A 26815-nucleotide genomic window follows, 5' to 3' on the forward strand; every position below is an offset into this window, starting at 1 on the left:
ATTTTTGTCCTCTCCATTTTTCAGATAGGAAAATTTCTACTGATGTAGTTTAAAGTTCACATATATATATATATATATATATATATATATATATATATAAAACTCATCAGCTATCATTAATATTAGTGTATTTTATTTGTGGCCCAAGACAATGTGGCCCAGGGAAGCCAAAAGATTGGAGAGCCATGGTATAGAGGAATATTTCTTGAGATATATAAAATTCCATGCATAACTGGAAAAACACCTTTATTATTGATTAATAATTTGGCTGTTTATAGAACTTTAGGTTGGAAAGATACCTTTCTCCAAATTTTCAAAAGTATTCTTCCATTGTTTTTTACTTTCCAGCACTGTTGCTAATAACTAGCTTGCAATTTTGATTCTTTATCTTTCATTTGTGACTTTTTTTTTCTTTCTTGATCTGCCCATGTTCAGTTCACCATCAAATTCTGTCAGCCTCTATCTTCTAAATATCCTGAGTCCATACACTTCTTATGTATCACTTTGCTTTCTAGTCATCCCCCATCTACTCTTGCCCCTTCCTAATACTCAGAAGCCAAAACTGTCTTCCGAAACTGCTGAGTCTTCACTAGTTGCCATTTCTGCCTTGCTGGCCCCCTGCCAATATAAAAAACTCTTCAGTGGCTTTCTATTTCTCTTAAGCTAGAGTTTACAAAGTCTGTTCATTCCTGTATTTAGACCTCTAGCCTTACCTCCTCTCTTCCCCTTACTCCTTGTATTCCAGTCAGCCTGGCTATCTTTTAACTTTTTTACCAAGTTCTTCACTGCTTTAGGGCATTTGTTACCCTCTTCTCACTTTGTCCGGAACTATCTCTTTCTCTAATTGCCTCTAACCCCTATCTATACTCCCTATTCTCAGTCAGCTCAATTGTAATTTCCCTGGGAAACCCTTTGTGATCTCTCAGACAAGGTAAGATTTTCTTTTATATGTACTTACATTATCTTGTGTTTTTTCATAGTACTATTCCATTCATTCAGCTATCACACATTTTTTGAGTACTTAGTATGTGCCAGACACTGTGCTATGAGCTGGGGTTACAAAATGAACAAGACAGGCAAAAAGCCTACTCTGTTGAAGTTTGTATCTTACCAGTATTTTAGAAAGTGATAAGTGAAAAAATGAAGCAGGGAAGAATATAAGAAAGTTTAACTTCTTGATAAAATGTTCATAATCACTATTGATTGTGCAGTTAATTAATTTATTATTTCTAATTAATTTCTAATTACATGTTTTTATTAGTGTGCTAGGGCTGCCATAACAAAGTACTGCACACAGACTGCATGACTTAAATGACAAATTTATTGTCTCACAGTTCTGGAAGCTAGAAGTCCAAGATCAAGGTGTCCCAAGCTTCTCAGGGCCATGCAGGAAGAGGCCTCTCTCCTTGGCTGTAGATGGCCATCTTCTCCCTATGTCTCTTGACATCATCTTCCCTCTATGTGTGTCTCTGTGTCCACATTTCCCCCTTTTATAAACATATCAGTCATATTGGATTAGGGCTCGTCCTGATGACCTCAGGGGTAGCTCCTCTGTCGTTTCCCTATCATAAGCAGAGTCCTGAGGTATGAAAAAAACTCTCTCGCTTAGAAAAGAAAAAAAACTTAAAGTGAATGTTGAGGGTGGGTTGGGGGCCTCAGGGAAAGCCTCTTGCTCTCTGGAAATGGGTTCCTTTGATCACTGTATCTCTATCCCAGTTCAGACCAACTAGACCTCCATGAAGGGAAATAGAGCCAACATTCCTTTTACCCAAAGGAAAGAGAGAGGTGGCAGGAGAAGAGACAAGAGACAGATCGAACAATTCCACATTTTAACTCACCCTTTGTCATATCCTGGATGAGCCCCCTTATGAGTGGGTTAGTTCCCTTGACCCCCTTTGTGGGCAGGAACTGGTTATTCCTTTCACTCAGCCCACTGCTGGACACTCTGTGCAAGAGGGAATGAATGCTGGAACTGGCTGGTTGCTCCTCTCTGGTGAGAGCAGGCTCTGTGCAGGCCCCGTAGCAGTGTCCAAGCCTTGCCCTTTCAGCACACTGGTTCTCGTCTGGCGTCTTAGAAAAATGAGGTTGCACAAATGGATTGAACGGTAGTGTATGTGGAGGATTTTACTGGGTGATGGCTCTCAGTGGATGGGAGTTGGAAACGGGATGGTGGGAGAAGTTAATCTTTCCCTGACGCTGCACCGTCTGATGTTAGCTGTATCCGTCCATAGCCTCCGACGTTCAGCAGCTTGCATCCCTGACAGCTTGCATCACCCACTTGTGTTGCTCGGCCAGCTGAAGTGTTTTTATGGCCATAGTATAGGGGGTGTGGCAGACCAAAAAGGGCAATATTTGGGTGGAGGAACAGGGTCAGCTGTTTTCACTTAGGGCCAAGGTTCTAGGCTTAAGGGTGGAGTTTAGCCAGGAGCCCAGCGATTCTGTATGACAAGAATTTTTTGTTTATATGGGTCATATCTATCGATATGTATCACATTATCAATTAAAACTTATAGGACATCTGTTTCCAGCCATGGAATAACTTCATTTACTTTTCTACCCAAAACAAGCAAAATGAATGTGTAAAACATATGAAATAGCAGTTTTCAAGATACTGGCCATTGGGCACCAAAGGACAGGGATCCTTAAGAGATAAGCAAAAAATGTGAACAACCTTATCATGGAGTGTCCTGGTAGTATGGGCAAGTGTGTCTTCCAGGCAGAGCCTGAAGACTAAGGAGAAAGAACTGAGAGATCAGAGGAACTAAAGGAGTTAGAGTTTGCAGGACAGAGTACTGGAAGGAAAAATTCAGTGATCTGCAGAGAGTTCACCTTGAGTGTTCATTTGGCATGCAAAATATGTTCTCTGACCACAATGAAATTAAATTAGAAATCAGTAACAAAGCCCTTGGGAAAGTCACCAAATATTTGGAAATTAAATAATCCATTTCAAAATAACCCATAGGTCAAAGAAGAAATTAAAGCCAAGCTATTTCAAAAATATTAACAATAAACCCATTACATGTTAGCATAGATAACATATTTTGAATAAAAAAAAATTTCCCCCTCGCCAAAAAATAAAAATGGAGATTTCTATTAGCCCAGATGGAATAACAGAGACTACATTTACTCACCTCCATAAAAAAAAAAAAAAAAAAAAACCTAGAAAACCAGGTGAATGTTTAATGGTTTTTCAGATAATGGGAAACAGGTAGCATAGGACTGTGATCTCTGAGATAGAGAGAAAACAAATCATGACTTAGGCTAAATGTTGCTGTGACTGGGCAAATTACATTTCACAGAACTAGAAGGGAACAGGACTTTCACAGCTTGGAAGCAGCAAACCTTGAGGAGACCAGTCTGATTAGAGAGGTCAGAAGTGCTTAGAGTTGATTGAGACCAAGTTGGAGGTGAGGAAATGAGACCATTAAGGTAGACGAAGCTTTGGGGAGGTTTTACTGTGTTAAGGAGAACAGAAAAATAGGGTCATAGCTGGAGGTAGGTGTTGGGTAAAGTGGGGGTTTTGTTTGCTTGTTTTTTTAAGTTTGTTTTTTAAATTGGGAGATACTTAACTCTGGCTTTCTGACCTTTTTGACTACAACCCACAGTGAGAGATACATTTTATATCACTACTAACTATATACATGCACGTGACTGAAACAAATGTTTCACAAAATAGTTTTTACCTTTTCCATCTTTAACATGCTGCATTCTATTCTCTTTATTTAGTTAAGAAAAAAATGCTGGTTCTAGATTTACTGAGTTGTTTTCATAATTCACACTCTAGGTTTGAAGGCACAGTCTCCCTGTTCACAGCTTTATGATGGAACCCTGAGCATAAGTTAGGTGTTAGCTTTTAATTATAGAAAGGACAATTGTTTCATGGTAAGAACAAGGGAAGCAGGTCATAAGTGCACAGACAAGGTATACTGGTGGTTGGAAGATGACAGAGTTTCTGTTAGAGTGATTCTGTATTTTTCAAAGTAGTGTGAGGCCAACTAAGAAGGGGCCACATGGGGAGTGTTGAATATTTGAATGAAGAGAAGAAGTGTGAGACAGACATTTTGGAGAATAGTAAAGCAAACTTTACTAGAGAAAGGTGGAAGAGTTGTTTAGCAGTACTGAATGCCCATTTGAGAATGATCATGAAATTAAAGTGTCACTAGTCAGTTCAGGGCTAGATGAATAGAATAATGTAGTGAACGTTAGCCATAACTGTTAAACCCTTCATCCATGTTTAACTGCCTGGCTATCATAGGTGATGTCATGGTGAAAAAAATATGGGATTTTACTTTGGAAAACACTGACTCCAAACTCATTTCTTGATTAAAGTAGACGAGTAAGTATCTCAGTGGCATCACTGTAGAAGGGTATGTGTCTGTTCCACTCTTGAGAGATCCTTTTAGTCTTTTGTACTACTGGGTTCTGCATTCTTGGGCAGACCCAGAGACACTCCTGACTGTAAGGGCTGGTCTGAAGAAGAGTAGTTAAAGTGATCAGGGAGTGAAGGCCTTGACTTGATACTAAAAAAGATTACATTTAAACTTGGAGAGGTACAAAGGATGGTATGATTCAAGTATTTAAAATCTGGAAGAAAATGAGTTGGCTGAACTTGTACCTAGTCATGGACATTCCCAAAACTAGCTAAGCCACTTAAAACTTTGAAGAGGCAGGCCAGGCATGGTGACTCAGTCCTGTAATCCCAGCACTTTGGGAGGCTGAGGTGGGCGGATCATGAGGTTGAGAGATCGAGGCTATCCTGGCCAACATGGTGAAACCCCATCTCTACTAAAAATACAAAAAAAATTTCCTGGGCATGGTGGTTCGCACCTGTAGTACCAGCTACTCAGGAAGCTGAGGCAGGAGGATTGCTTGAACCCGGGAGGTGGAGGTTGCAGTGAGCCGAGATTTCGCCACTGCACTCCAGCCTGGTGATAGAGTGAGGCTCTGTCTCAAAAGAAAAAAAAGAAAAATACTTTCAGGACATATACCCACCAGCACTGAGATTTTAAACTCTTCACTACTTGCCAAATGGCAAAACTAAAATGAAGTAAAGAGGTTAAGTGGGAACAATGTCACTAGTCTTGATCTGTTGACATATTTCATTTTCTGAGTAGGAGTTACAGGAATTCTCTGGCTAAAACCAGGGTAGTAGTTGCCATTTGCTTTTGGTTTCCAGCCTAGCTGACGGGTAATTACATTTAAACCTGGGATTTTATTACTTCAGAAGATAATAAGTCATTAAGCCTCCTTAACTGTTAATGCGATTATTTTAGCAAATTTCTTGACTAATTCTTAAATCTACAGTCTTTATGTGTACAGTGGCATGGCCTTAGTAGGAAAGTAGCTTAGACCTGGTTTAACTAAATTATGTAGATCCTAGAGTACTGTGTTACCCTCACCTAATAGAAACTACATAATGATGGCGGTAGTGTTAGCCCACTGATTCCAAGGAGCCAAAGAAATTATCCTCAAGCGCATAGAGTGAAATAGGACTTAAAAGAAATTACCTAGCTTGTATATCTAGATAGGATCTCACTTGTTTCTAAAGAGTTAGTTTTTTCCAGCAATCTTTACAGCCAGCATAGATTTCTTTTGCTGACATTTTAATTAGTCTCTTATTTAAAATGTACTAGACATTTTACATACCAACACATTAGTTTCACTAGAAGTTTTCATATATGTACCATACACATAAATATATAGTAATTAGGAGCATTCTTTCCTGAATGTCTTTGCTGTACCTGTCAATATTCACGTATAGGAATCCAGCTATTTTCTTCCTTGTTGTGCATCTTAATTTAGTGTTTTCTTGTGTTAAAAGATAATTTTCAAAAATAAGTAACATTCTCATATGGATGTAAAATGAACATGTGTTTTTATTAAAGATTTAAACTTATTAATAGAAAGAGGACTGATAGTATGAGGTGATCAAAGAAGGATCCAAAGAATAATGACACTTACAGATCAGGAACATTGAAATGAATGTGTAAATGGGCAAAAAAACTGGCTTCTTCCACACTGGAGTAGGGAAGTCGATTAACCTCCACCCAACAGAATTTTGCATTATCTATAGACAAGAATTATTTTGCATTGCTCTCAGTTATCTACAACATACAGTTATACCAGTGAATGGCCGGAATCCTGGGAGAGTAGATTTAGACAGTGCCATTGTTCAAATGAAGCACAATTTTTTCCCTACGCCCAGTATATTCCCTACACCTTAATGTTGTGCTGAGGAAAATGGAAGAAACCAAGTGATAAAAAGTACATTGTTGGTTTTTGTATGAAAACAGTGTCAACATTTTGTTTTAACCATTTGTAGTATGGTTTTCTCTAAAAATTTTACAGGATTTATGACATTACTTTGCATTGTGGACTAAGTGTTTAACGTTGCTGGATAAGTAAACTGCACCCTCAGCTGTTTGAACCATGGTTCAAAATCACAGATAGATGTCCTTAAAGTTCATGCAGTAATGATGACTGGCTGCTCTTTAGTGAACAAATTGGCACATTAATAATCTTAAGGTCAGGTTTACTTATATCAAAGGTGTTAAAATTGTAGTAAATAAAGATTAGAGTTAGTATAATATCCTAAGATAAGGTAGAATTGGTTGGGAGAGGTCTTAGAATCTTAAAGGGACTATACTGGGAAACAGGCCAGAAATGTGAAGCAGTAAAAAAGCAGAGCTGGAGTAGATATCCTTAGTTATTATGATTCAACTTTCCTAGAGGCTTCTATTTTAGATTCCGTGAATATTTTTAGTACTCTTGTATCTTGAAGTTAGAATGGTATCATTTGTGTACATGTATATTTAAGAAAGTGGATGACCATCCTGAACCTCTAGGAACTCCTCTTGTAAATAGATACCAGGATCACATTAAGAGGAGCCTATCACCCAGTCAACTCGGTTCACCCGGGCACTATATTACTCAACTAGTGAGGAGCATGTAAGCAAGCTGGCAAGTCAGGGAACAAAGAAAGTGGGGATCTTTCATGCTCTTATTATTATGTAAAAGCCTCTCTAGAGAATGGGGTTTGGGAAGAAATCTAGAGTAGCAAACTAGGAATATCATGTTTCCATATTTGTATTTGAGAAAGGGAAAAGATAAAAAGAAGCTTCCATGGCACTGCAGCCTTTTGTATTCTTATGCTTGGCAGCTTCTAAATTTATTGCAAGTGATTCCTAAGGATGCTATTCTTGAGCAAGCTTGTATACCTCTGTTTTTTGTTTTCGTTTTGAGACGAAATCATGCTCTGTCGCCCAGGCTGGAGTGTAGAGGCACGATCTTGGCTCACTGCAACCTCTGCCTTTCAGGTTCAAGTGATTCTCGTGCCTCAGCCTCCTAACTAACTGGGATTACAGTCATGTGATACCACACCTGACTAATTTTTTTTTTGTATTTTTAGCAAAAATGGGGCTTCACCATGTTGGCCATGCTGGTCTCTAACTCCTGTCAAGTGATCCACCCACTTCGCTTCCCAAAGTGCTGGGATTACAGGCATGAGCCACCGCGCCTGTCCCTTGTACATCTCTTGATACTCAGTTTGTCAATTGTAGATGGTTAACTTTCATAGTCCTAGCTTTACTGAGAAGATCTTTTGAATTTCAGGTAAAAAACATCAGAGTGAATTTCAGCTTCTGGTGGATCAAGCTAGGAAAGGATACAAGAAAACTGTTGGAATGTCACAAAAAACAGTGACAATAACAAAAGAAGATGAATCTACAGAAAAGCTATCTTCTATATGCATGGGTAAGAGACTATAATTAAAAACAGATATATGTTGAATTTCATTATTTACTTTTAATATGAAAAGAAAATTAAACCAAAGAAATTTACTTTGGAGTTCTTAGTTCTTTGAAATGAGAAAAAGTATTTTTAGGCAAACTTCATGTAGCAGTTTGTAAACTAGATTTATCACCATGGGGAAAATGAAAGAATGTCCTGAAGAAACGATCTCTTTTGTCTATCATCCTTTCAGGTAATGATAAATCATTTCTTAGTTATTTAAGCTAGAGGATGTTTTCTAGGTATAGAATTTATTGGTGGAGATCCTGAGAGATTCTATAAAGAGAGTGAATTATTTTTGTGATAAAACACTAACGTTTACTTTCGTTGAAATGTTTTGCCAAAGAATCTAAAGCTAATATACCTGGTAGGCTAATACAGAGCACATTCTTTAACTTTGGCCCATTTTAAAAATTGAAATTAATATTCTAATTCTATTGCCTGGGCTTTGGACCAGTGAACAGAAAAGAATCATAGTGGGGGAAAGTGTGCAAGAAAATTCTTTATTTTATTTTTTTTATATTTTGGTAAAATACACATAACACAATGTTTGTCTTTTTAACCCTTTATAAACGTACAAGTCACTGGCATTAAATACATTCACAGTATTGTATAACTATCACCATTGTCTGTATCCAAAACATTTTCATCATTCCGAGCACAAACTCTGTACTCATTAAATAGCAACTCTCCCATCCCCTCTGCCTCATAGCCCTGGTGATAACAATTCCACTTCTTGTGTCTGTGAGTTTGCCCATTCCAGGTACCTCATATAAATGGAATTGTACAATATTTGTCTTTGTGTCTTGGCTTTTTTCTCTAAGCATAATGTTTTCAGAGTCCATCAACTTTGTAGCATATTTTAAAATTTCATTTCTTGTTATGATTAAACAGTATTCTGTAGTATGTATATGCCATATTTTATTTAGCCATTTATCTGTTATGGTTATTTCCACCTTTCGGTTATTGTCAATAATGTTGCTGTGAGCATTGGTGCTTAAATATCTAAGTTCCAGCTTTTAGTTCCTTTGTGTATACCTTAGTGTAGGATTTCTGATTCATATGCTGGTTCTATGTTTAAGCTTTTGAGGAATCATCATCCATAGTGGCTGCATTATCTTATATTCCCACAGCAATGCTTGAGGGTTCCAATTTCTTTACATCCTTATCCATGCTTGTTATTTTCGGATTTTTAAATTTTTAAAAAATTGTACATGTGAAGTGGTATGTCACTGTGGTATAGATTTGCATTTCCCTAGTGACTAAATTAATAAGCAGTTTGTGCATAAAATGCTGCCTCAGTATGTAACTCATGGTCTTTGAACAACTCGAACTTGTTCATGCAATTGTTAAAGGATGTTTCTAGAGACTAGTTTAGCACTTGAGAAAACCTGACTGAATATTTCCCATTAATAAAACTTTTTTTTTATTAGTTGAATCTCTCTTGAATATCATTGATGACTTGTATGTATTTATGAACATAAATACTGCTTTTTCTGGGGTTCAAAGGTGATTGCTCCTTTTAGATTGCTGTGCGTGAATGAAGTGTTTGAGAGGGTAAGGAATGTGAGAGAGATGAAGACAGACACAGACTGACTGAACAGTTGGATTTTGTATAGCATCATACAACCAGTGTAATTGTTCCTCTTTAGAACAGACATTGAAGTGCTCATGTAAGTGAACAAGTTGCATATTCCCTCAAGTGAAAACTTAGCCTGTTTTTGTTGTGTGTCTCTAGGGAACTCTGATGTTTGAGCCACACTCTTGGGGCTCTATTTGACTTGATAGCCAGATAACATTAGGAGCATACTTTTAGGAATTATACTCTTGTGTAGTAGCTATTCTCCCATTGAATACAGACAGTGTGCAAAACCAAAATATTGTTTTAAGTTGAATCATCAGAGCATTCTGGAATCTAAGAGCAGATAGGAAGGATAACTGATTTTTTATGCCTACAAATTATTGAATGCTGTTTGTCCCCAAGAGGGAATATATCTTCTAGAAGTTTATGTAAGAGTGGAAGAAGTAAGAGAAGAATACAGACAATGTGCAAAATCAAAAGATTGTTTTAAGTTGAATTTTTGTTCCCTGGCTTGCCAGCTTGCTTACATGCTCCTCACTAGTTGAGTAATATAGTGCCCGGGTGAACCGAGTTGACTGGGTGATAGGCTCCTCTTAATGTGATCCTGGTATCTATTTACAAGAGGAGTTCCTAGAGGTTCAGGATGGTCATCCTGCCTAACTTCTTCCCTTTTCCAGATATACATTACAGGGTGCTGTTTTGTTTTGCTAGTAATAGCTTATTGATAGCCAGATGACATTAGGAACATGTTTTTTAGGAATTATACTCTTGTGTAGTATGCTGTTCTCCCAGTGTAACAAAAACTTAGAACTATTTCTGAAAAAATTTTGACTGTATGAATTTGGCAAGGTTTTTTGAAGAATTTGTTCTGTTCTTTCCCTATAAATTCTTGGTGTATAACCAAACCTTGACAATTATATTTTTAGTGTGCTTTGTTGAAGACCACTTGCCTCTACAAGTGCTTGACAAGTGCTGTGTGAAAACTGCGTTTTTCTGTGAGGAAATACATGAAAGGAGTTCTGTACTATTAGCACGTGTAGCTTGCACATGAAGTACCTCCTAAAGTTAAAGATAGCACAGATGAAAATCCCAGCAGAGTTCATGATGAGTGGGAGAATTCTCTCCACTAAAGACTCTTTCACAGATATTCTCCTCACTCATATTTGTAGAAAATTGGCCATTTCCATATGCCATGTTTTTGTAAACACTGCATCCTTCCAGCTTTTTGGGGCCTTTAGTTTATCTGCAATAAGAGACCTCGAAAGCTGAGAATATGACAAAGAATGCCTGGAAATGTGATGTGTATTGGATCAAATGGAAATATTCCTTATGTCTGATTAGTTGTCCTTTTCCATAAAGAATAATTAGATTCTATTTAACAGGTTTAGGAAAATGTCCAGTTAGATTCACTGTCATATAATAGTGACAAATATTGTGGTTGTCTTATTAGTTGAATCTGCAGTCTTTTCTTGGTTATACTTCTTATGTTGGTTTATCCTTAGTAATGTGTTAATAGATGCCTCATTGGAATGACAAGATTCTTCCTGCTCCTGGTTTTAAAATAAATTTTATTTTAAAATTAATTAATCTTGGAAAAGCATGGGCTGGACAGTATAATTAGATAGCACCATTGTACTGTTAATTCTTGCTCTCCGGTTGTCCCTGGAGTTTTGGAATCAATGTGACATATACTTCAACTTTACTAAGTGCAAATGGCAGTATTAAGTGTTGCAGAAGTAATAGGCATATGGAAGTTGTAGATTTTAAGGTACTCTTAAATTTTTTTTTTAAATTTATTTTTTCCTTTTTAGGACAGGAAGATAATATGACCTCAGTAACAAACCACTTTTCTCAATCAAAGCTGGACTCCCCAGAGAAATTAGAACCTGACAGAGAAGAGGATTCTTCTAGTTGTACTGATATTCAAGAAGCTCTTTCTTCACCAGAATCAGATTCATGCAATAGGTAACAAACGTGCCGTAGTTGATTATTTTAAATATCTACTTCATATGCACATATAGACAGATAGGCAGAAATAATTAGGAAGTAGTTTTGAGGCATGGTATGGTGTGTCAGCCTTACATTTCTGTCCCATTTTACTGCTGGGTCATTTTCACAGTGATAGCAAGGCAGGATTTGGGAAGGTAGTACAGGGATCATGGAGTGACTTTGGTCTCTGTAGCCTTTATATAGATATTTTTCCTACCATTGGAAAAGAAAGCATGATAGGCAGTGAAATTTGCATCAAGGCAATGAGTGAAGGAGATAAAAACAACTGTATTGGAAAACAGAGATGATCAGAAAGACATGGTTCATAGGAGAGTTAAAAATGAAAAATTTAACTGAGTAAATAGAATAGATGGGGAAGCTTTAAAAATGAGAAGTTTGATAGTTAATCATTTTGAAAGGATATTTTAAAAATATGATATAGGGTTTATTTGATACACACATATGCATACACACATACCATTTTTTGTTCTGGTTCTTCACTTATTATGTCATAAATATTACATTTTTATAGGTTGATGCAAAAGTAATTGAAACCACAGTTTTTTTTTTTTTTTTTTTTTTTTTGAGACGGAGTTTCGCTCTTGTTACCCAGGCTGGAGTGCAATGGCACGATCTCGGCTCACCGCAACCTCCACCTCCTGGGTTCAGGCAATTCTCCTGCCTCAGCCTCCTGAGTAGCTGGGATTACAGGCACGTGCCACCATGCCCAGGTAATTTTTTGTAGTTTTTAGTAGAGACGGGGTTTCACCATGTTGGCCAGGATGGTCTCGATCTCTTGACCTCGTGATCCACCCGCCTCGGCCTCCCAAAGTGCTGGGATTACAGGCTTGAGCCACCGCGCCCGGCCTAACCACAGTTATTTTGCACCAACTATGGTTATAATTCTTATTTTTTAACTAGTACACTATTCTGTTATGTGTCTATAGCATAATTTACCAGACCCTTCAGTTTCTGTTAGAGCGCTACATATTCCCCAGTGTTCTATTTATATACCTGATGCTATGGTAAAGCTCTTCCTTTGTTTCTATTGAATACTTTTGTTTTCTTTTTTTGAGATGGTGTCTTGCTCTGTCACCCAGCCTGGGGTGCAGTGGTGTGATCACGGCTCACTACAACCTCCACCTCACTGCTTCAAGTGATTCTCCTGCCTCAGCCTCCCAAATGGCTGGGATTATAGGCCTGTTCGACCACACCTGGCTTTTTTTTTTTTTTTGTATGTTTAATAGAGATGGGGTTTCACCATGTTGGCCAGGGTGGTCTCGAACTCTTGACCTCAAGTGATCCACCCACCTTGGCCTCCCAAAGTGCTGGGATTAAAGGCATGAGCCACCATGCCTGGCCACTTTTCTTATCTTTATTGACATTCCGATAGGTACGCTTTGCTTTCTGAATGAATTGTACTGATTTAAAATGGTAGTATGTCAATGTGAGTGTTTCTTGGAAATTATTTGATCTTTAATATTAGTTTATTTAAAAATTGGTAACACTGCTCTAGAATGATAAACTATTTCTAATCTGAATAATGGAATGATGAATAAACTTTTGTGAGTATACCCTGTTTTTGTAGGATTCCTGGGAAACAGTTTCAAATTAGAGTCAAGTATTAGGAAGGAAAAATCTTCCCATCTCAGTCCAAAGTTTTTCAAGGTCAAAAAAAATTGCATTTCTAGTTGACTGAGGGTAAAACACATGGTTGGGTGACTTGTTATCCTAGATCAGGCCATTCCTGCAAGTCTGGTGTGCAGTGTTTGTTTTAAACACAAATCTAGGAATATAGAAAAAAAATTGGAGTCAGGGAATAAGAGTTAGATTTCAACCATAGTCACTAGATGCTTGAATGTTTCGGAATGCCATAATGAATTGGGACATTTGGGAATGGCAGAAACTGAAAGGGAAACACAGGGCAGTCAGATGTCTTTATCTGGTTTTGAGAGTATGGAAAATAGGGTGAGTTTGTTGATGTCTTGGCCTCATTCAGACTTGTTGGCATCACTGAGCTATGAGAGCACTATGGGAAAATGCCTTGCTTTTAGGAATACCATGACTCAGGAACTAGGAGAGCAAATAGTAGACAGTCTCAGGGTTTAATAAAAAAGGTAAAGGAAATATGGCTGAGGGAAATATGGAGGAAACCTTACTGGGTCAATTTACTAAAATAGGTTAATACAAAGGTTGATTGTTGTAACTCATTACTCACTGAAAGAATTGAAAAGTGCTTTCACACTTGTCCCCAGTCACATATTGTTGTGCTGCCACTTCATTAAGGGATTAGCCTTTCTCATTATTTGTCTTTCTACTGACCAAGATTCTGGGTAAGATTTTAAGTTTTTTCATCTTTAATGATTTCTTCTTGATAGGAATCATATAGGGGTATCCTTATGCTATATTATAAAGTGAGAATTTTGTTAGCAACTGAACATAAGTATAGTGATGCTAGATTAACCCTTGTTCTCTGTTAATAGCAGGGTCTGACATTATGCTATTGCACTCAGCCGTTCAACAAATATGTGCTGTGTTCTAGCACTATTCTAGACACGGCAGTTTAGCGGGGATCAACCCATCAAACAGTTCTTTAAAATGTAAGCACTAATATTCTGTTTCACATTATAATTAGTTATATATGTGCATATTTCTGCATGCACACACATGTACATGACTCAGTGGAGGTACATACTAATAAGCCTTATTGAGATACAATTAACATACCACACAGTTAACTATTTAAGAGTACAATTCAGTGGTATTTAGTATATTCACAAAGTTGTACAGCCATCACCACAATTTTAGAACATTTTTATCACCCCAGAAAGAAACCCTGCACCCATTAGCAGTTATTCTCCATTTCTTCCCAAATCTGCTCCAAGCCCTAGACAACCACTGATCTACTTTATGTCTCTATAGGTTTGACTGTTGTGGACATTTCGTATAAATGGAATCATACATTATGTGGTCTTTTGATACTGCCTTCTTTCACTTAGTTTGCTCTCAAAGTTCATCTGTGTTGTACATGTTTCAGTACTGTATTACTTTTTATTGTCAAATAATATTTCATTGTATGGATATACATTTTATTTACTCATTTTTTGATGGACATTTGAGTTGTTTCCAATTGCAATTTTAACAAGGAAAAAAATTACCAAGTTTGCTTGCACACGGTGGAAGCTTAGCTTTAGTGATGGTGTATAAAGATTTAACAGGCTTACTTTGAGAAAGTGGGCAGTGTCTCCTCTAGTAGTCATGTCTTAAATATGAACAGGAAGTATTATACTCATTGTAAATATTAAGTATGGTAATCTTTTTTTATTTTATTTGGGTTCTTCTTTATATCCCTTTCTGAATTGTTCTGTTTTATCAATTCTAAGATCTTTAAGCTTAAAAGGTAGAGTCTATTTTTTATATAAGACCTAGAAACTAAGGCTAAAGGGAAAGTGGGAAGGAAGTGGACCTTTAATAGTGATAATTGGTTTAATACCAAGACAGACCACTTGGCGGCTGATTCAAGAGTAGATTGTTAAGGAGTGAGCATGCAGCAGGAAGCAGCCATGGGGTAGCAGGAAAAGTAGTTGACTTTGAGTTGATGGGTTAAAGGTCAAGTTCTGCTGGGTGATTTTGGGTTCACTTTTTTGAAGTCCATTTCTATATATCTTTAAGAAGCACATTAAAATATGTCTCAGATCTATTGGGAAGATGAAATGAGATAATACATGTGAGAGTCATTGATAAATATATGATTATTGGTATACTTTCATAAAACAAATCAACTAAATTTTCTTCCTAATTCAGGAAATTAGGACTTATGACTGGACATATTTTATGAAAAAATTTTTTTCTTTACAGAAATAAGCTAAATGATTGGACATTTTATAAGTGCTTTCACAGCCGTCATTTTATTGACTTTAAGACATACACTTTCTGTTTTACATATTAATATCCAACATTGTGATATGTCTTATAATCAACAATAACTTAAAATTGCTGACAGCCTGGTTGTAGTCATGAAGTATTTGCCAGTGGGTGTACATCACAGCTCTTCATGGTATCATCATTGGGTTAGGTTACATGTATTGTTGGCATTACATTAGTTAGTCATGTAATATGTCTTCAACAAAATAATGAAACCAAAAAAGTTAATATGTATGAAGAAAAGCACAAAAACAGAACAGCAAGATTTAAGTTTGATGTTATGGAGATAATGTTCATCATTGGGCGAATGTGCCTTACAGGACCTAGGAAAGAAAGATACCCACAAGTATATGAAGACACGTTACATTATGTCAATGAACTGTGTGCAAAGGATTGCCTGTTTGTTACATGACAGAGTGAGGGCAAGAGAAAGGGCCAAATCCCTTGGAAAAAAATGGAAGAAATTTCAAAGCATTACCAGCATGAGTAATTCTGTTCAGCATGACTAGTGCAAAAGAATATTGCTAAGGTATATCAAGTGTCAATTCGTCAGACACTTCTTAATCTCTTTTAATAGAAACTGCCTATCTTCCAACATATGCAGTGTGATTGAGGAAAGAAAGAAAATTATGAGTTCAGTTTGCAGAATGGATGTCAGTGCTTTAGATCAAATTCCTGGAAACAGTAGTCTAGTACATTTGAGAAATGCTGTGCCTCTGGTGCTTTTGGTGGGGCAGAGGATGAATTTGTATGGAAAAACTCAGTTATCGGAGATGCTGAGTCAAAATACGATGAAGTAGAGTTGGGTTCTGAATATGAAGACAATTTAAGAATGGTTTAGCTAATTTAATTCAGTTTTTAAAAATATATGTTCAATAATGACATAAATTAAAAATATGTCTACCTAAGTTTAACTCTCTGGATATGTACAAATTAAAAATTCTAAGTGAAAATGAAGTATTATAGTTAAATTGACCTCAGTTTTTTCTCTCTTAGTGGCAGATAAAATAATGCTTCATCTTGCCATCAATTTTGTCTTTAATTTTATGATTAAGGTCCCTGACTCACTTTAAACATAACTTAAATAACCTAGTTGGAAACTCATAAAGTGGCTTATAATACTGGTTGGTAGTAGCCTGAAAGAAGGCTGTCACAGAGTATTGTGAATCATTGCTTAGTGCCAGTGTTATTTAATGACTCTGAAACTTAGTCAAGCAAGATGCCCATTTGATTAGAATAAGTAATACCATAGAAATCAGGAAAAGATTCAGAGTTAAAAGGGACTACCAGTCAAGATTAAATTCCTTCAGGAGAATCATAGCATACTAGAGATATGTGGTCTTTATTTATCCAGTCCAATTGGGCATTCTCAGGGTAGATTAATGAGTATATTACATAGAGTTGGCCTTGCTGTGCTGAGGACATACCAGTCTCAACACCAGCTTCATACTCAACCCCTCAGTTTCTGTTATGAAGCAAGCTTGTAATCAAATTAAAGCTTAAGTGGTAGAGGAAATTTTCATTTTGGGAATGTTGCTTGTCTTTTGCTTCATTTTTCCTTGTGGAATTCAGTGTTGTAACTTATTTCTATGATTCACCCTATATTTTATTATTTGATTTTTATTTGTGTCAGTCATTTATACTTCTGACAATTGAAAGAATAAAAACAGAATGAAGCGTCATTATTTTGTTTCCCTGCCCATTTAACTTCAGAGTTTGATTCAGTATCTAGTTGTAGCAGTGGATATTTTGCTAATTAAAAAAATTTTCCCCTGCATTAGAGTTGCAGCTTTTCTCAGAGCTGATGATCTTTTGTTTCTTAAGTTTGCAAGTTAAATGTAAGCACAATTGCTTAATTCTCTTTTGAACTTGAATTTTTCAAGAGATCCAAGAGAACTCTAATATTTGGAATTAACCTAATGTTTATATATTTTTTCCTTGAAAAAATACAGCACTTTTTATAAGAATGTAAAGTGATTGACTTAAAAGGACTGCATTCTGTTTCTCTCTTCTATCTTTAATATGGTGTTTGCTAACCCTTTTCTTCAGCACACGTAGCAAATGATAGTATTTTGTGGCATGCCACGATAGAGATGATGCTGCCAGGGGTTTCTGCCACCCTAGGTCTCACTATGGGCTAGGGATTAATGCCTAGTATACAACTGCCCTGTAGAGGAGGGGGAGAACACACCAGTTAGGAAGCTTTGCTTTTAGGTACTATATGAATATACCATTGAACAGTTGAATAGGTAGAACATACATAGACAAATAGACTCTTAGTGCTACTGTAGTAGAAAGGACAGCAAGAGCATTTGAAGCACCCCTGTTTCTGGGCAGGTAAGGCAATGATTGAGTCCGTTGAAAAGGAAATTAAGTGACTTAATCTCATGATCCTAATGAATGTTAAAGCCAATTTTCTGAATTCAGATATAATACTTTTCTCCTGCTTGGTTTTGCTGTTCTCCAAATCCTCAGAAGGCACTGAGGCCAGATTAGAAGTTAAATGAACAGGTGACATATTAAAGTGACTGGTTTATGAGTTTCCCCACCCCACTGTTTTCATGTAACTGGAGAACCTTAGAGGATAATAGAAGAAAAATGTGGTGCAGTGTTAGTGGATAACGGAAGAAAAATTCAGTCCATTGCTATTTTTCAGAGTAGAATGTATCATGTTTTTAAAGTAAAAGATTATCAGTGTACCTATTAAATATAAGTTTTTCAGATTTAGAATTTGTTCATCTGAAAATAAGAGTGTTAACTGTCTCCTAGATAGAAAACCAGATCTGGTTCTGGGGTTTTTAGGATCCAGAAGACACCATGCCCAAATGGACTTGGGTTAGTTCACTTGATTTGCATGTGAAAAAGGTGAGAGTATGGGAACTGTCTGGGTTGGGATGGTCTGAAAAGAGGAAACAGATTTGGCTATAGCAGGAGATAATTTTTGCAAATTATTTCTTAGGACTAGATCTATTTTGAAATCAGTATTTCAAATAAGATTCCTGGATCTACAAGATTAAATAGAATTTTTTAAACATTTGAGAATTTTTTGAGCATCTGGAGACTGAGAAGGAAAATAGAAAAATGGGTAGAAGTCATGAACAGACAGTTCACTTAAAGAGAAATGCAAATGTAAGCCATTTCTTAGCTATTAAGTTGGCAAATCTCTTTTTTTATTGTTGTTGTTGAAGTAGAGTCTCACTCTGTCACCCAGGCTGGAGTGCGGTGGCACGCTCTCAGGTCACTGCAACCTCTGCCTTCTGGGTTCAAGCGATTCTCCTACCTTAGCCAACCAAGTAGCTGGGATTACATGTGTGGATTCACATCCAGCTAATTTTTTCTTTTTGTAGAGAAAGGGTTTCCCTATATTGGCCAGGCTGGTCTCGAAATCCTGACCTCAAGTGTTCCACCCACCTCAGCCTCCCAAAGTGCTGGGATTACAGGCTTTAGCCAGTGCACCTGGCCTGGTTGGCAAATCTCTTAAGGTTTGGTAATATACTCTGTGTTAAGGCCGTGGGGAAACAAGCACTCTCATGTATTACTGGTTGGAGTACTATGTATTACAGTCCCTAAGGAGGGAAATCTGGTGAGATCAACTAAAGGTACTATTGTTTTTTCTTTTACTCAGTATTTGGATGAATTTGTCCCACTGATGTACCTGCACATACACAAAATAACCTATACACAGGGTTATTCATTGCATCATTGTTTATAATAACAAAAGCCTGGAAATTCAAGTATCAAAGTATCATTAGTGGGGATTGGTTGACTAATACATCCATATACTGAAATACTGTGTGATTGTTTAAAAGTAAGATCTTTCAGTGCTCATATAGAGAGTTCCAGGATATGTTTATAATGGAAAAGTCCAATGTTCAGAACAGCATGTGTAGCATGTGACCTCTTTTCTAAAAGGGGGAAGAATATGTATATTTATTTGGTTTTGCATAAAGAAACACTAGAAGAATACACAACAAGCTAATGAAAGTGATTACATGCTGGAAATAAGAGAAAACAGATTGGATAGGAACAAAGGAGGAAGTGGGCCAGTTCAGTATACATCTTTTATGGCATTTGATTTTGAACCATGTAAATGTATTAAACTTTAATATATAAATACTTTAAACAAAAAATATAATATAAAACACATATATATATATATAATATAATATATACATATATAAAAAAGAGGAGAGCAAGTACTATTTAAATCTTACTGTTTACAGTTTTGGAAATCATCTTATCAGTGTTAATTGTTATTGTAAATCAGTTAATGAAGTTTGATGGTGTAGGCAGTAAGGAAGACAAATATATCAGTGAGATTTTGTAGCTTAGAGGGTATTGGAATTATTAGAAAAATTAATAAATAAGTATGTTTCTGTCAAATTGAGAGAAAACAGTATCTAAAGAAAACATCAAACAGTGGAACAATATTCTAAGTTGGAAGTATTTTACTGTAAGTCAATGATGGCTTTATATTTTTTTAAATCTTCATAATTGCTATTGGAAGGTTGACATTACATTTCATTTTATAACTGTTAAATGTGACATTCAGTGTATTTAATGTTACCACAAAATCTTTTTCTACTAAAACTTATTACTGTATGTATTTTGTTAATATCCTTTTTTTGTGCTACTATTTATGAACTTTAGAATACCCTGAAAGGTTTATTCTGTTTCACGTGGTTTTTTTGTTTTAAACGGTTTATTCTGTTTCAGGCAGTTTTTGTTGTTGTTGGAAGTTTCTAGAGAAAATGTGAGACTATAAAAAGGCTCTTCAGTATCTTTTGCATTTTTGAAAGCGCTTAGGCCAGACACAGTTAATACCCAGCACTTTGGGAGGCCGAGGCAGGCAGATCACCTGAAGTCAGGAAGACCAGCCTGGCCAACATGGCGAAATCTCACCTTTACTAAAAATACAAAAAGTAGCCAGGCGAAGTGGCACGAACCTGTAATCCCAGCTACTTGGGAGGCTGAGGCAGCAGAATTGCTTGAACCCGGGAGGCAGAGGTTGCTACCAGCCGACATCATGCCACCGCACTCCAGCCTGGGCAACAGAGTGAGACTCCATCTCAAAAAAAAAAAAAAGCGGGGGGAAAGAGCTTAAACTGGGTGTGGTGCATGAGATAGACCATCTTTTAGATGATTGGAACATTTGTTTTTTTTGGGAATGTATCTTGGTACAAGATACTGTGACTTCAAGTCCTTCAAATATGTATGACTCCTTAAGATCCACGTACTTAGCAGTTAGTCTTTGTTTCATTGCGGGAAGTTAGCTTAGCCATTGGCTTTATGACTCTGGAAGGGTGCCTGGCATGTGGGAGATTTTAAATTAATCTTCCAGAGTTTCAGTTTCCTCATTGATAAAATGGAATACTAGTTGGTGTTTTGGTTTGTTTGTCCCTCTAACTTCCCTGGATGATTCTGCAAAGCAAATGAGATGACTATATATTATGGATGGTTTGTAAATAGAACATAAACTTATTGTTGCTTGATTTCATCTCTTATTAAGGATTTTGCATATATTAATGTTATTTTTATTATTTTCTCTTATCTAAAGCTTTCTTCATTTTATCTTTTTTTTAAGTTCAAGTGGAAAGCAGTGAAACTCTTAGCTTTGTTTTTTCCAGAACTTTGTTGATGGTTGTCTGACAAAAACCTTATTGATAAATAGGCAGGAGAGGGTGTTTTTAACTCCGGTAAAATCAATAGCATTTGATTTTTCTGCCACCACTATTGAAGCAGCATGGTATGGCAAAAGGAGATGAGTTTTGCATTCCCATTCCTGTTTTTCTACTTACTTAGTATTTCTCTCAGCCTTTCTAAATGGGGAGATAACTTAAGGTGCTTCTACGAATTAAAGCTAATGTGAAGTCTGGGCGTCGTGGCTCACGTCTGTAGTCCCAGCACTTTGAGAGGCCAAGCAAGGTGGGAGGATCACTTGAGCCCAGGAGTTTGAAACCAGCCTGGGCAACATAGGGAGACTCCATCTCTACAAAATATTTAAAAATTAGCCAGACATGGTGGTATGCACCTGTAGCTACTCAGAATGCTGCAGTGAGAGGATTGCTTGAGCCAGGACGTTGAGGCTGCAGTGAGCTGTGATTGCACCATTGCACTCCAGCCTGAGTGACAGAACAACATCCTGTCTCTAAAAAAAATAAAAATAAAAAAGCTAATGTGTAGAAAGTATTTATCACTGTGGCTTGTAGAGGTAGTTGCTCAGAAAATAATTGTTGTCATTGTCATAATTGAATGATTTTTTTGAAAACTGGAACTTTACTATTCTAATATGTTGTCAGCCAACTGCTAAAATATTTGGCATATAAGCTATTGTTCATCTTACAGAACAGATTACTGAAAATAGGGGTTTGAGGAAAGATTCGTGGTAGCTGACGGTTTATTTAAGTACCATTGTCTGGTAGGCATGTCAACCGGCATTGATCCTCCAGTGATGTACCCTGGAAGAGTTATTGTTTTCAATTGGATATACTCAACCACATTCAAATTAATGCCACAATTAAGGGAAGAAATTGAGGGGCTAACTACTAGATAATAGAAAAATTCCACTTGTAAGTAGTCCTTAATTCACAGGATTTTTATAGCAGATGTTTGAGTTTTTCCACCTCACAGTACCCTTTGTATCTGCCATGCTGGTTCTAATGAATTTGCACCCTGGTGTCATAGAAACTGCGGAAATCAAAGATTAAAATAGAGCACATAGTAATCAGGTTTCCTTGGGCAAATTGAAGCATGGCGCTGAAGCAGTTATTCAGATAATTCAGACCCAAATCTGTTTTATGAAAATGGAACTGACATTTGTTGAACATTTACTGTGTACCAAGCTCTATGCTAAACATTGAATGTGTTATATTGAATAAGCTTTCAAAAAAATCCTAAGAAATACACGTATTATTATCCTGATTTTATATGTGAGGATATTGACACAGAGGAAAGTTAAGTAACTTGCCCAAAACTACTCAGTAAGTGACAGAAATGGGACCACATCTTAACTTTGTCTGACACTGAAATCTGTGGGTTTCTTCTCTAAATAACATTACCAGTCATACATTTGCCAGAGTTATTTGACATCTTGCTTTTCAGCTTCAGTGGTAAATTCTTTACTAGTAGAATGAAATAAGGTGCTACAAAAGGAATACACAAAGATAGTGTTTTTCTTTGCTGAAGAAGTTGTGCTACTTTCGGTCAGAGAATGACAAGAGTGAGATATTACAGGAAAACCAGCTTGGCCAAGGTGTGCATGTATGTGTGCATGCACACACACAGAGTTAGCTTACAGTTCTGAAACTTTGACCTGAAAATAAGGCCTAAAAGATGTGAAAAATTAATTGTGGGTGTTCTAAATAAGCCTATTAACATCTTCCTGTACCAAAGTTGGGAATTCCATCAAATTTAAGATTCAATTTTGAATCTTTGCCGGTGAGTCTTTCTCACATATAATCTATATGATGATATCCACTGTAGCCTGGACCAGTAGGGACATCAGAGAGCGCTATTTGAATGTCCTTCCATAGGCAAGCTGTAATGTTCAGGTACCAGACCTTACATTCACCCAGCTTCTTAAAGCATGGTCTCCCAGAATGTTTCAAGACCAAGTAGTAGACGAGCTAAAGTCTACTCTGAAAAAGTTCCTTGTTCTAGACTTTAAAGCTGTAGTTATATAGGCTTGTATATGCTCTGACCTCAGAAATATCAAAATGAATAATTAATTTTCTCCTTTGGAGGATTTTTTAGATGTCTTGAAAGAATATTAAAGGAATTTTTGATCTTCAAGGCATATTAAAATGACTAAGACTTCAAAAATATTAATTGCTTCTATCCACAGGGTAGCAATCTGAGAGTTATAATTTTGGTAACACTGACACTGTATCCAAGTGTCTTTTTGTAAAATCCTATTTGTGAAACTGTTTAATTTTAGGAATGTGGTTTTAGAGCAGATATATTAATAAATACATTACTTTAAAAAAAGAATGAATAGTTCTGTCTGGTATTTTAATTGTATTAGCATCACTCTGTTTTTCAGTGGTGACTAGAATTGGAGCAGCAGATATAGCAGATAATCCTGAAACTTCATTTTAGATAAAATTCTGAACTTCCCAAACTTCGTATCAGTCCATTTAGTGGTTTGGTTATCATTCAGGTGATTGCCTGAGGTGGGGTACAAGGAAAGGTAATGAGAATTGAAGACACCAGGGAGTTGTGCAGCCTGGCTGGGCAGTGGCATTGAAGTCACAGGGGAAGAGGAGATTGCAGGCAACTTCTGAGATGTGTCTTTTGTAAACCATCTCTACCATCTGTTTTCACTGAGGTAGTGTAGCAAAAACCTCTTAGGTTTCTGTCATTAGTGTACTGCAAATATTTTCCTTTAACAAATCAGTGATTTGTGCTGGTGATTTGAGAGCCCCTAGGTAAATTGATCACAGGCTCTACTAGGTTACTTGAAAGGCTTGTCTCTCCTGTTTACTTAGCTGGAATAGTAGAGATGCTTCGTAACCTTCCTATTTTAAAAAAAATTGTGTGTGTTGAGGGGTCGGGGGGTTGTTGGCAAGATTTCTCCAACTCTATGACCCTACCAGGCCCCAGAACTAAATGATTCCCCCCCCCCGCCCAGTTCCCATTTCCCTAGCTCATGGGTTCTCAGTAGGAGCAATATCACCCCCAGAGGGTGGAATTTTGTTTTTTGTGGGGTGGGAAGTGAGTAAAAAGGTTACTCTATATATGCATAAAACACACACACACACACACATATATATCTGTGCTTTATACATATATATTTGTGTGTATATCTGTGTATATGTGTGTATATACACACATATACACATATATGTATCTGCTTTATACATATATATGTGTGTGTATATCTGTGTGTATGTGTGTGTATACACAATACATACACAACACATGAACAAATAGACATCATTATTTGTGGTATTAAAATTTCATATAGTTGGGGGAAAAGGATAAAAAGGCTCCTTAGAAAGATAGTAATTTTAAAAGCTTGAGAAACAGGACCTTAAGCACTTCAGGTAAAGAAGAATGGATGACACTGGAGGAGAGAAGGGAATGAGAAGGTTGGATTAAGACAGCTTCAGTTTTGTTTAAAATTGGAGTAGTTATCTCCAAGGTAAGAAGTAGCAAGAGCTGGGGTCTTGTGAATAGAAAGGTTTAGAACAACTTCTGTTGAAGTAGGCCTGGCAGTGAATATTAGCCTCCCTGGCTAGTGGAAAATACTAAAGTTGGTAAAATCTCCCTCAGTGTTCTTCAGCACCTTTGACCTTTGCTCCTTGTCTCCTAGTGGAAACTACATTTGGCTCTCTCCTTCCTTGCCCACCCCCACTCCCTCCTTTCTCTCATTGGTAACTACTGGTTTGCTGGTTTGCTTTCTGTTACTATCCATTTGTTTGCTTTTTTCTAGAATTTTATATAAGTGGGATGATACAACCTTCTTACTGTCTGGCAATACTGATGTATATATATGTATATATATCCTTTAGTTCCAGTTCAGACATCATAAGAGATCTTCTAGAAGAAGAGGAAGCCTGGGAAGCATCACATAAGTGAGTTCTCATAATCATGAAATAATCATGCACTTTGACCTGAGAAATTATACTTCTATGCAGCTTATTTTCAAACAAAATGATACTTGTGCTATCTGGTTTAAGAAAATAGTAATCCACACGCAACATAAAGATTTTCAGTTTACTACTTGTTTTTATATATTTCTGCTAAGGAATGGAATCCTATAACCGTAGCTACATATCAGATGTTCCTTCTGTATGGATAAATTGTTCCTATGGGTTATTAATATGGTCATGCATCACTTAACAGTGGGAATATTTTCTGAGAAATGTGAGTTCATTGTTGTGGGAGCATCAGAGTATGCTTACCTAGATGGTATAGCCCACCACACAGCTGGGCTCTAATGTATAGCATATTGCTCCTAGGCTACAAACCTGTACAGCATGTTACAGTTAGGTATTTTGTAATACAATGGTACCTGTTAGTATCTAAACCTAGAAAAGGTACACTAAAAACATGGTATTATAATCTTATGTAATTACCACAATACAGCTAGAGCGATCTTTTCAAAATGCAAATATGATCACTATTACTCATCCCTCTGCTCTGAAAAATCCTCAATGGCTTCTTGTTCCTTTTAGGTTCAAGAAAGTACTCTTTAATATGCCTAAAAGGTCCTAAATGGTTGGATCTCTTTCTCCAGACACATCTCTTATTATATACTTATAAATTCTTTCTGCTTCATCATATAGACTTCTTAAGTCCTCCTGCATGAAAAGCTCCCTCCCAACACAGGGCCTTTGAACTTGGCCCTCTACCAAGAATGTTCTTTATTTTTTCACCTAGTTTACACCACTACTCACCAGCCCAAGTTTTTCCTGGATCCAGTCCTCCTACTATAGGTGCTTACAGTACTGTGCCCATCACTTTCCAGCACATTTATATGATTATTTGTTTGCCCGTAACCCCTACTGCTCTATTAAGTTCAGCATTTTAACCCCACTGTCAACATGAGTCTAACTCATAGGAAATACATGTGTGATCTCATTAAAATATGATAACACTGTGATGTGCTATTATCCCTGTTTACAGTGTGGAAACTGAGGCTAAAAGGGGTAAGTCTCCAGATCAAGGTCATATAGCAATAAGTAGTAAGTGATGGAAATGAGACTCTAACCTACTTGTCAAAAGTCAGTGCTCTCAACCGTTAAACACTACTATCTTTCCAAAAGAGGAGAGGTTTGCTGTGCTGTTGACGTTTTGTAGTTTCTTAGCTGAATCACTGGGATAGTGGAAAAGTGTGCTGTATCCAGGGGCTACATGGTTTTATTATGAGATATTTGGTGGTTCAAGCAGTAGCATTTTATGTAAGTTTTGAGTTTTGGGCTGCATTACTGTCTCTTACCTAAGCATTATTTAGCTTTGAGCTCTGGAAGAGAAGGCGACTCCTTAGCTATTTCCTCTTGTACCTCTTCATGCTGCACTAACCCTGACACCAGTGACTATAATGAGCCCAGAGTTCCTGAGCCCAAATCTATTCTTGTTAATGATGACTTCTTTTTTTTTTTTTTTTTAAATATGTATTTTATTGCACTTTAGGTTCTGGGAACATATACAAATCATGCAGGATTGTTGCATAGGTACATACATGGAAATGTGGTTTGCTGCCTCCATTCCCCCGTCACCAATATCTGGCATTTCTTTCCCTGTTATCCCTCCCCAACTCCCCACCCCCTGCTGTCCCTCCCCTAGTACCCCTAACAGACCCTATTGTGTGATGCTCTCCACCCTGTGTCCATGTGTTCTCATTGTTCAACACCTGCCTATGAGTGAGAACATGTGGTGTTTGAGTTTCTGTTCTTGTGTCAGTTTAATGAGAATGATGGTTTCCAAGTTCATCCATGTCCCTACAAAGGACACAAACTCATCGTGTTTTATGGCTGCTTAGTATTCCATGGTGTATATGTGCCACATTTTCCCTGTCCAGTCTATCAT

General features: G+C 37.0%; 1 protein-coding gene across 4 annotated transcripts in view; it reads left to right on the plus strand.

Annotated features, from left to right (window-relative positions):
* The window catches only part of RAD18 (RAD18 E3 ubiquitin protein ligase), a 100558-nt gene that overhangs the window by 60537 nt on the left and 13206 nt on the right, over positions 1–26815 (plus strand). For all 4 annotated transcript variants that reach the window (XM_017501595.2, XM_017501597.2, XM_017501598.2 and 1 more), the window contains 3 exons: positions 7612–7752; positions 11182–11335; positions 24796–24858. In XM_017501595.2, coding sequence (XP_017357084.1) covers positions 7612–7752; positions 11182–11335; positions 24796–24858 — 358 coding nt within the window. The remainder of the gene's footprint in view (positions 1–7611; positions 7753–11181; positions 11336–24795; positions 24859–26815) is intronic.

Source organism: Cebus imitator, unplaced genomic scaffold, assembly GCF_001604975.1.
Source record: "Cebus imitator isolate Cc_AM_T3 unplaced genomic scaffold, Cebus_imitator-1.0 Scaffold281, whole genome shotgun sequence".
Taxonomy (NCBI): domain Eukaryota; kingdom Metazoa; phylum Chordata; class Mammalia; order Primates; family Cebidae; genus Cebus; species Cebus imitator.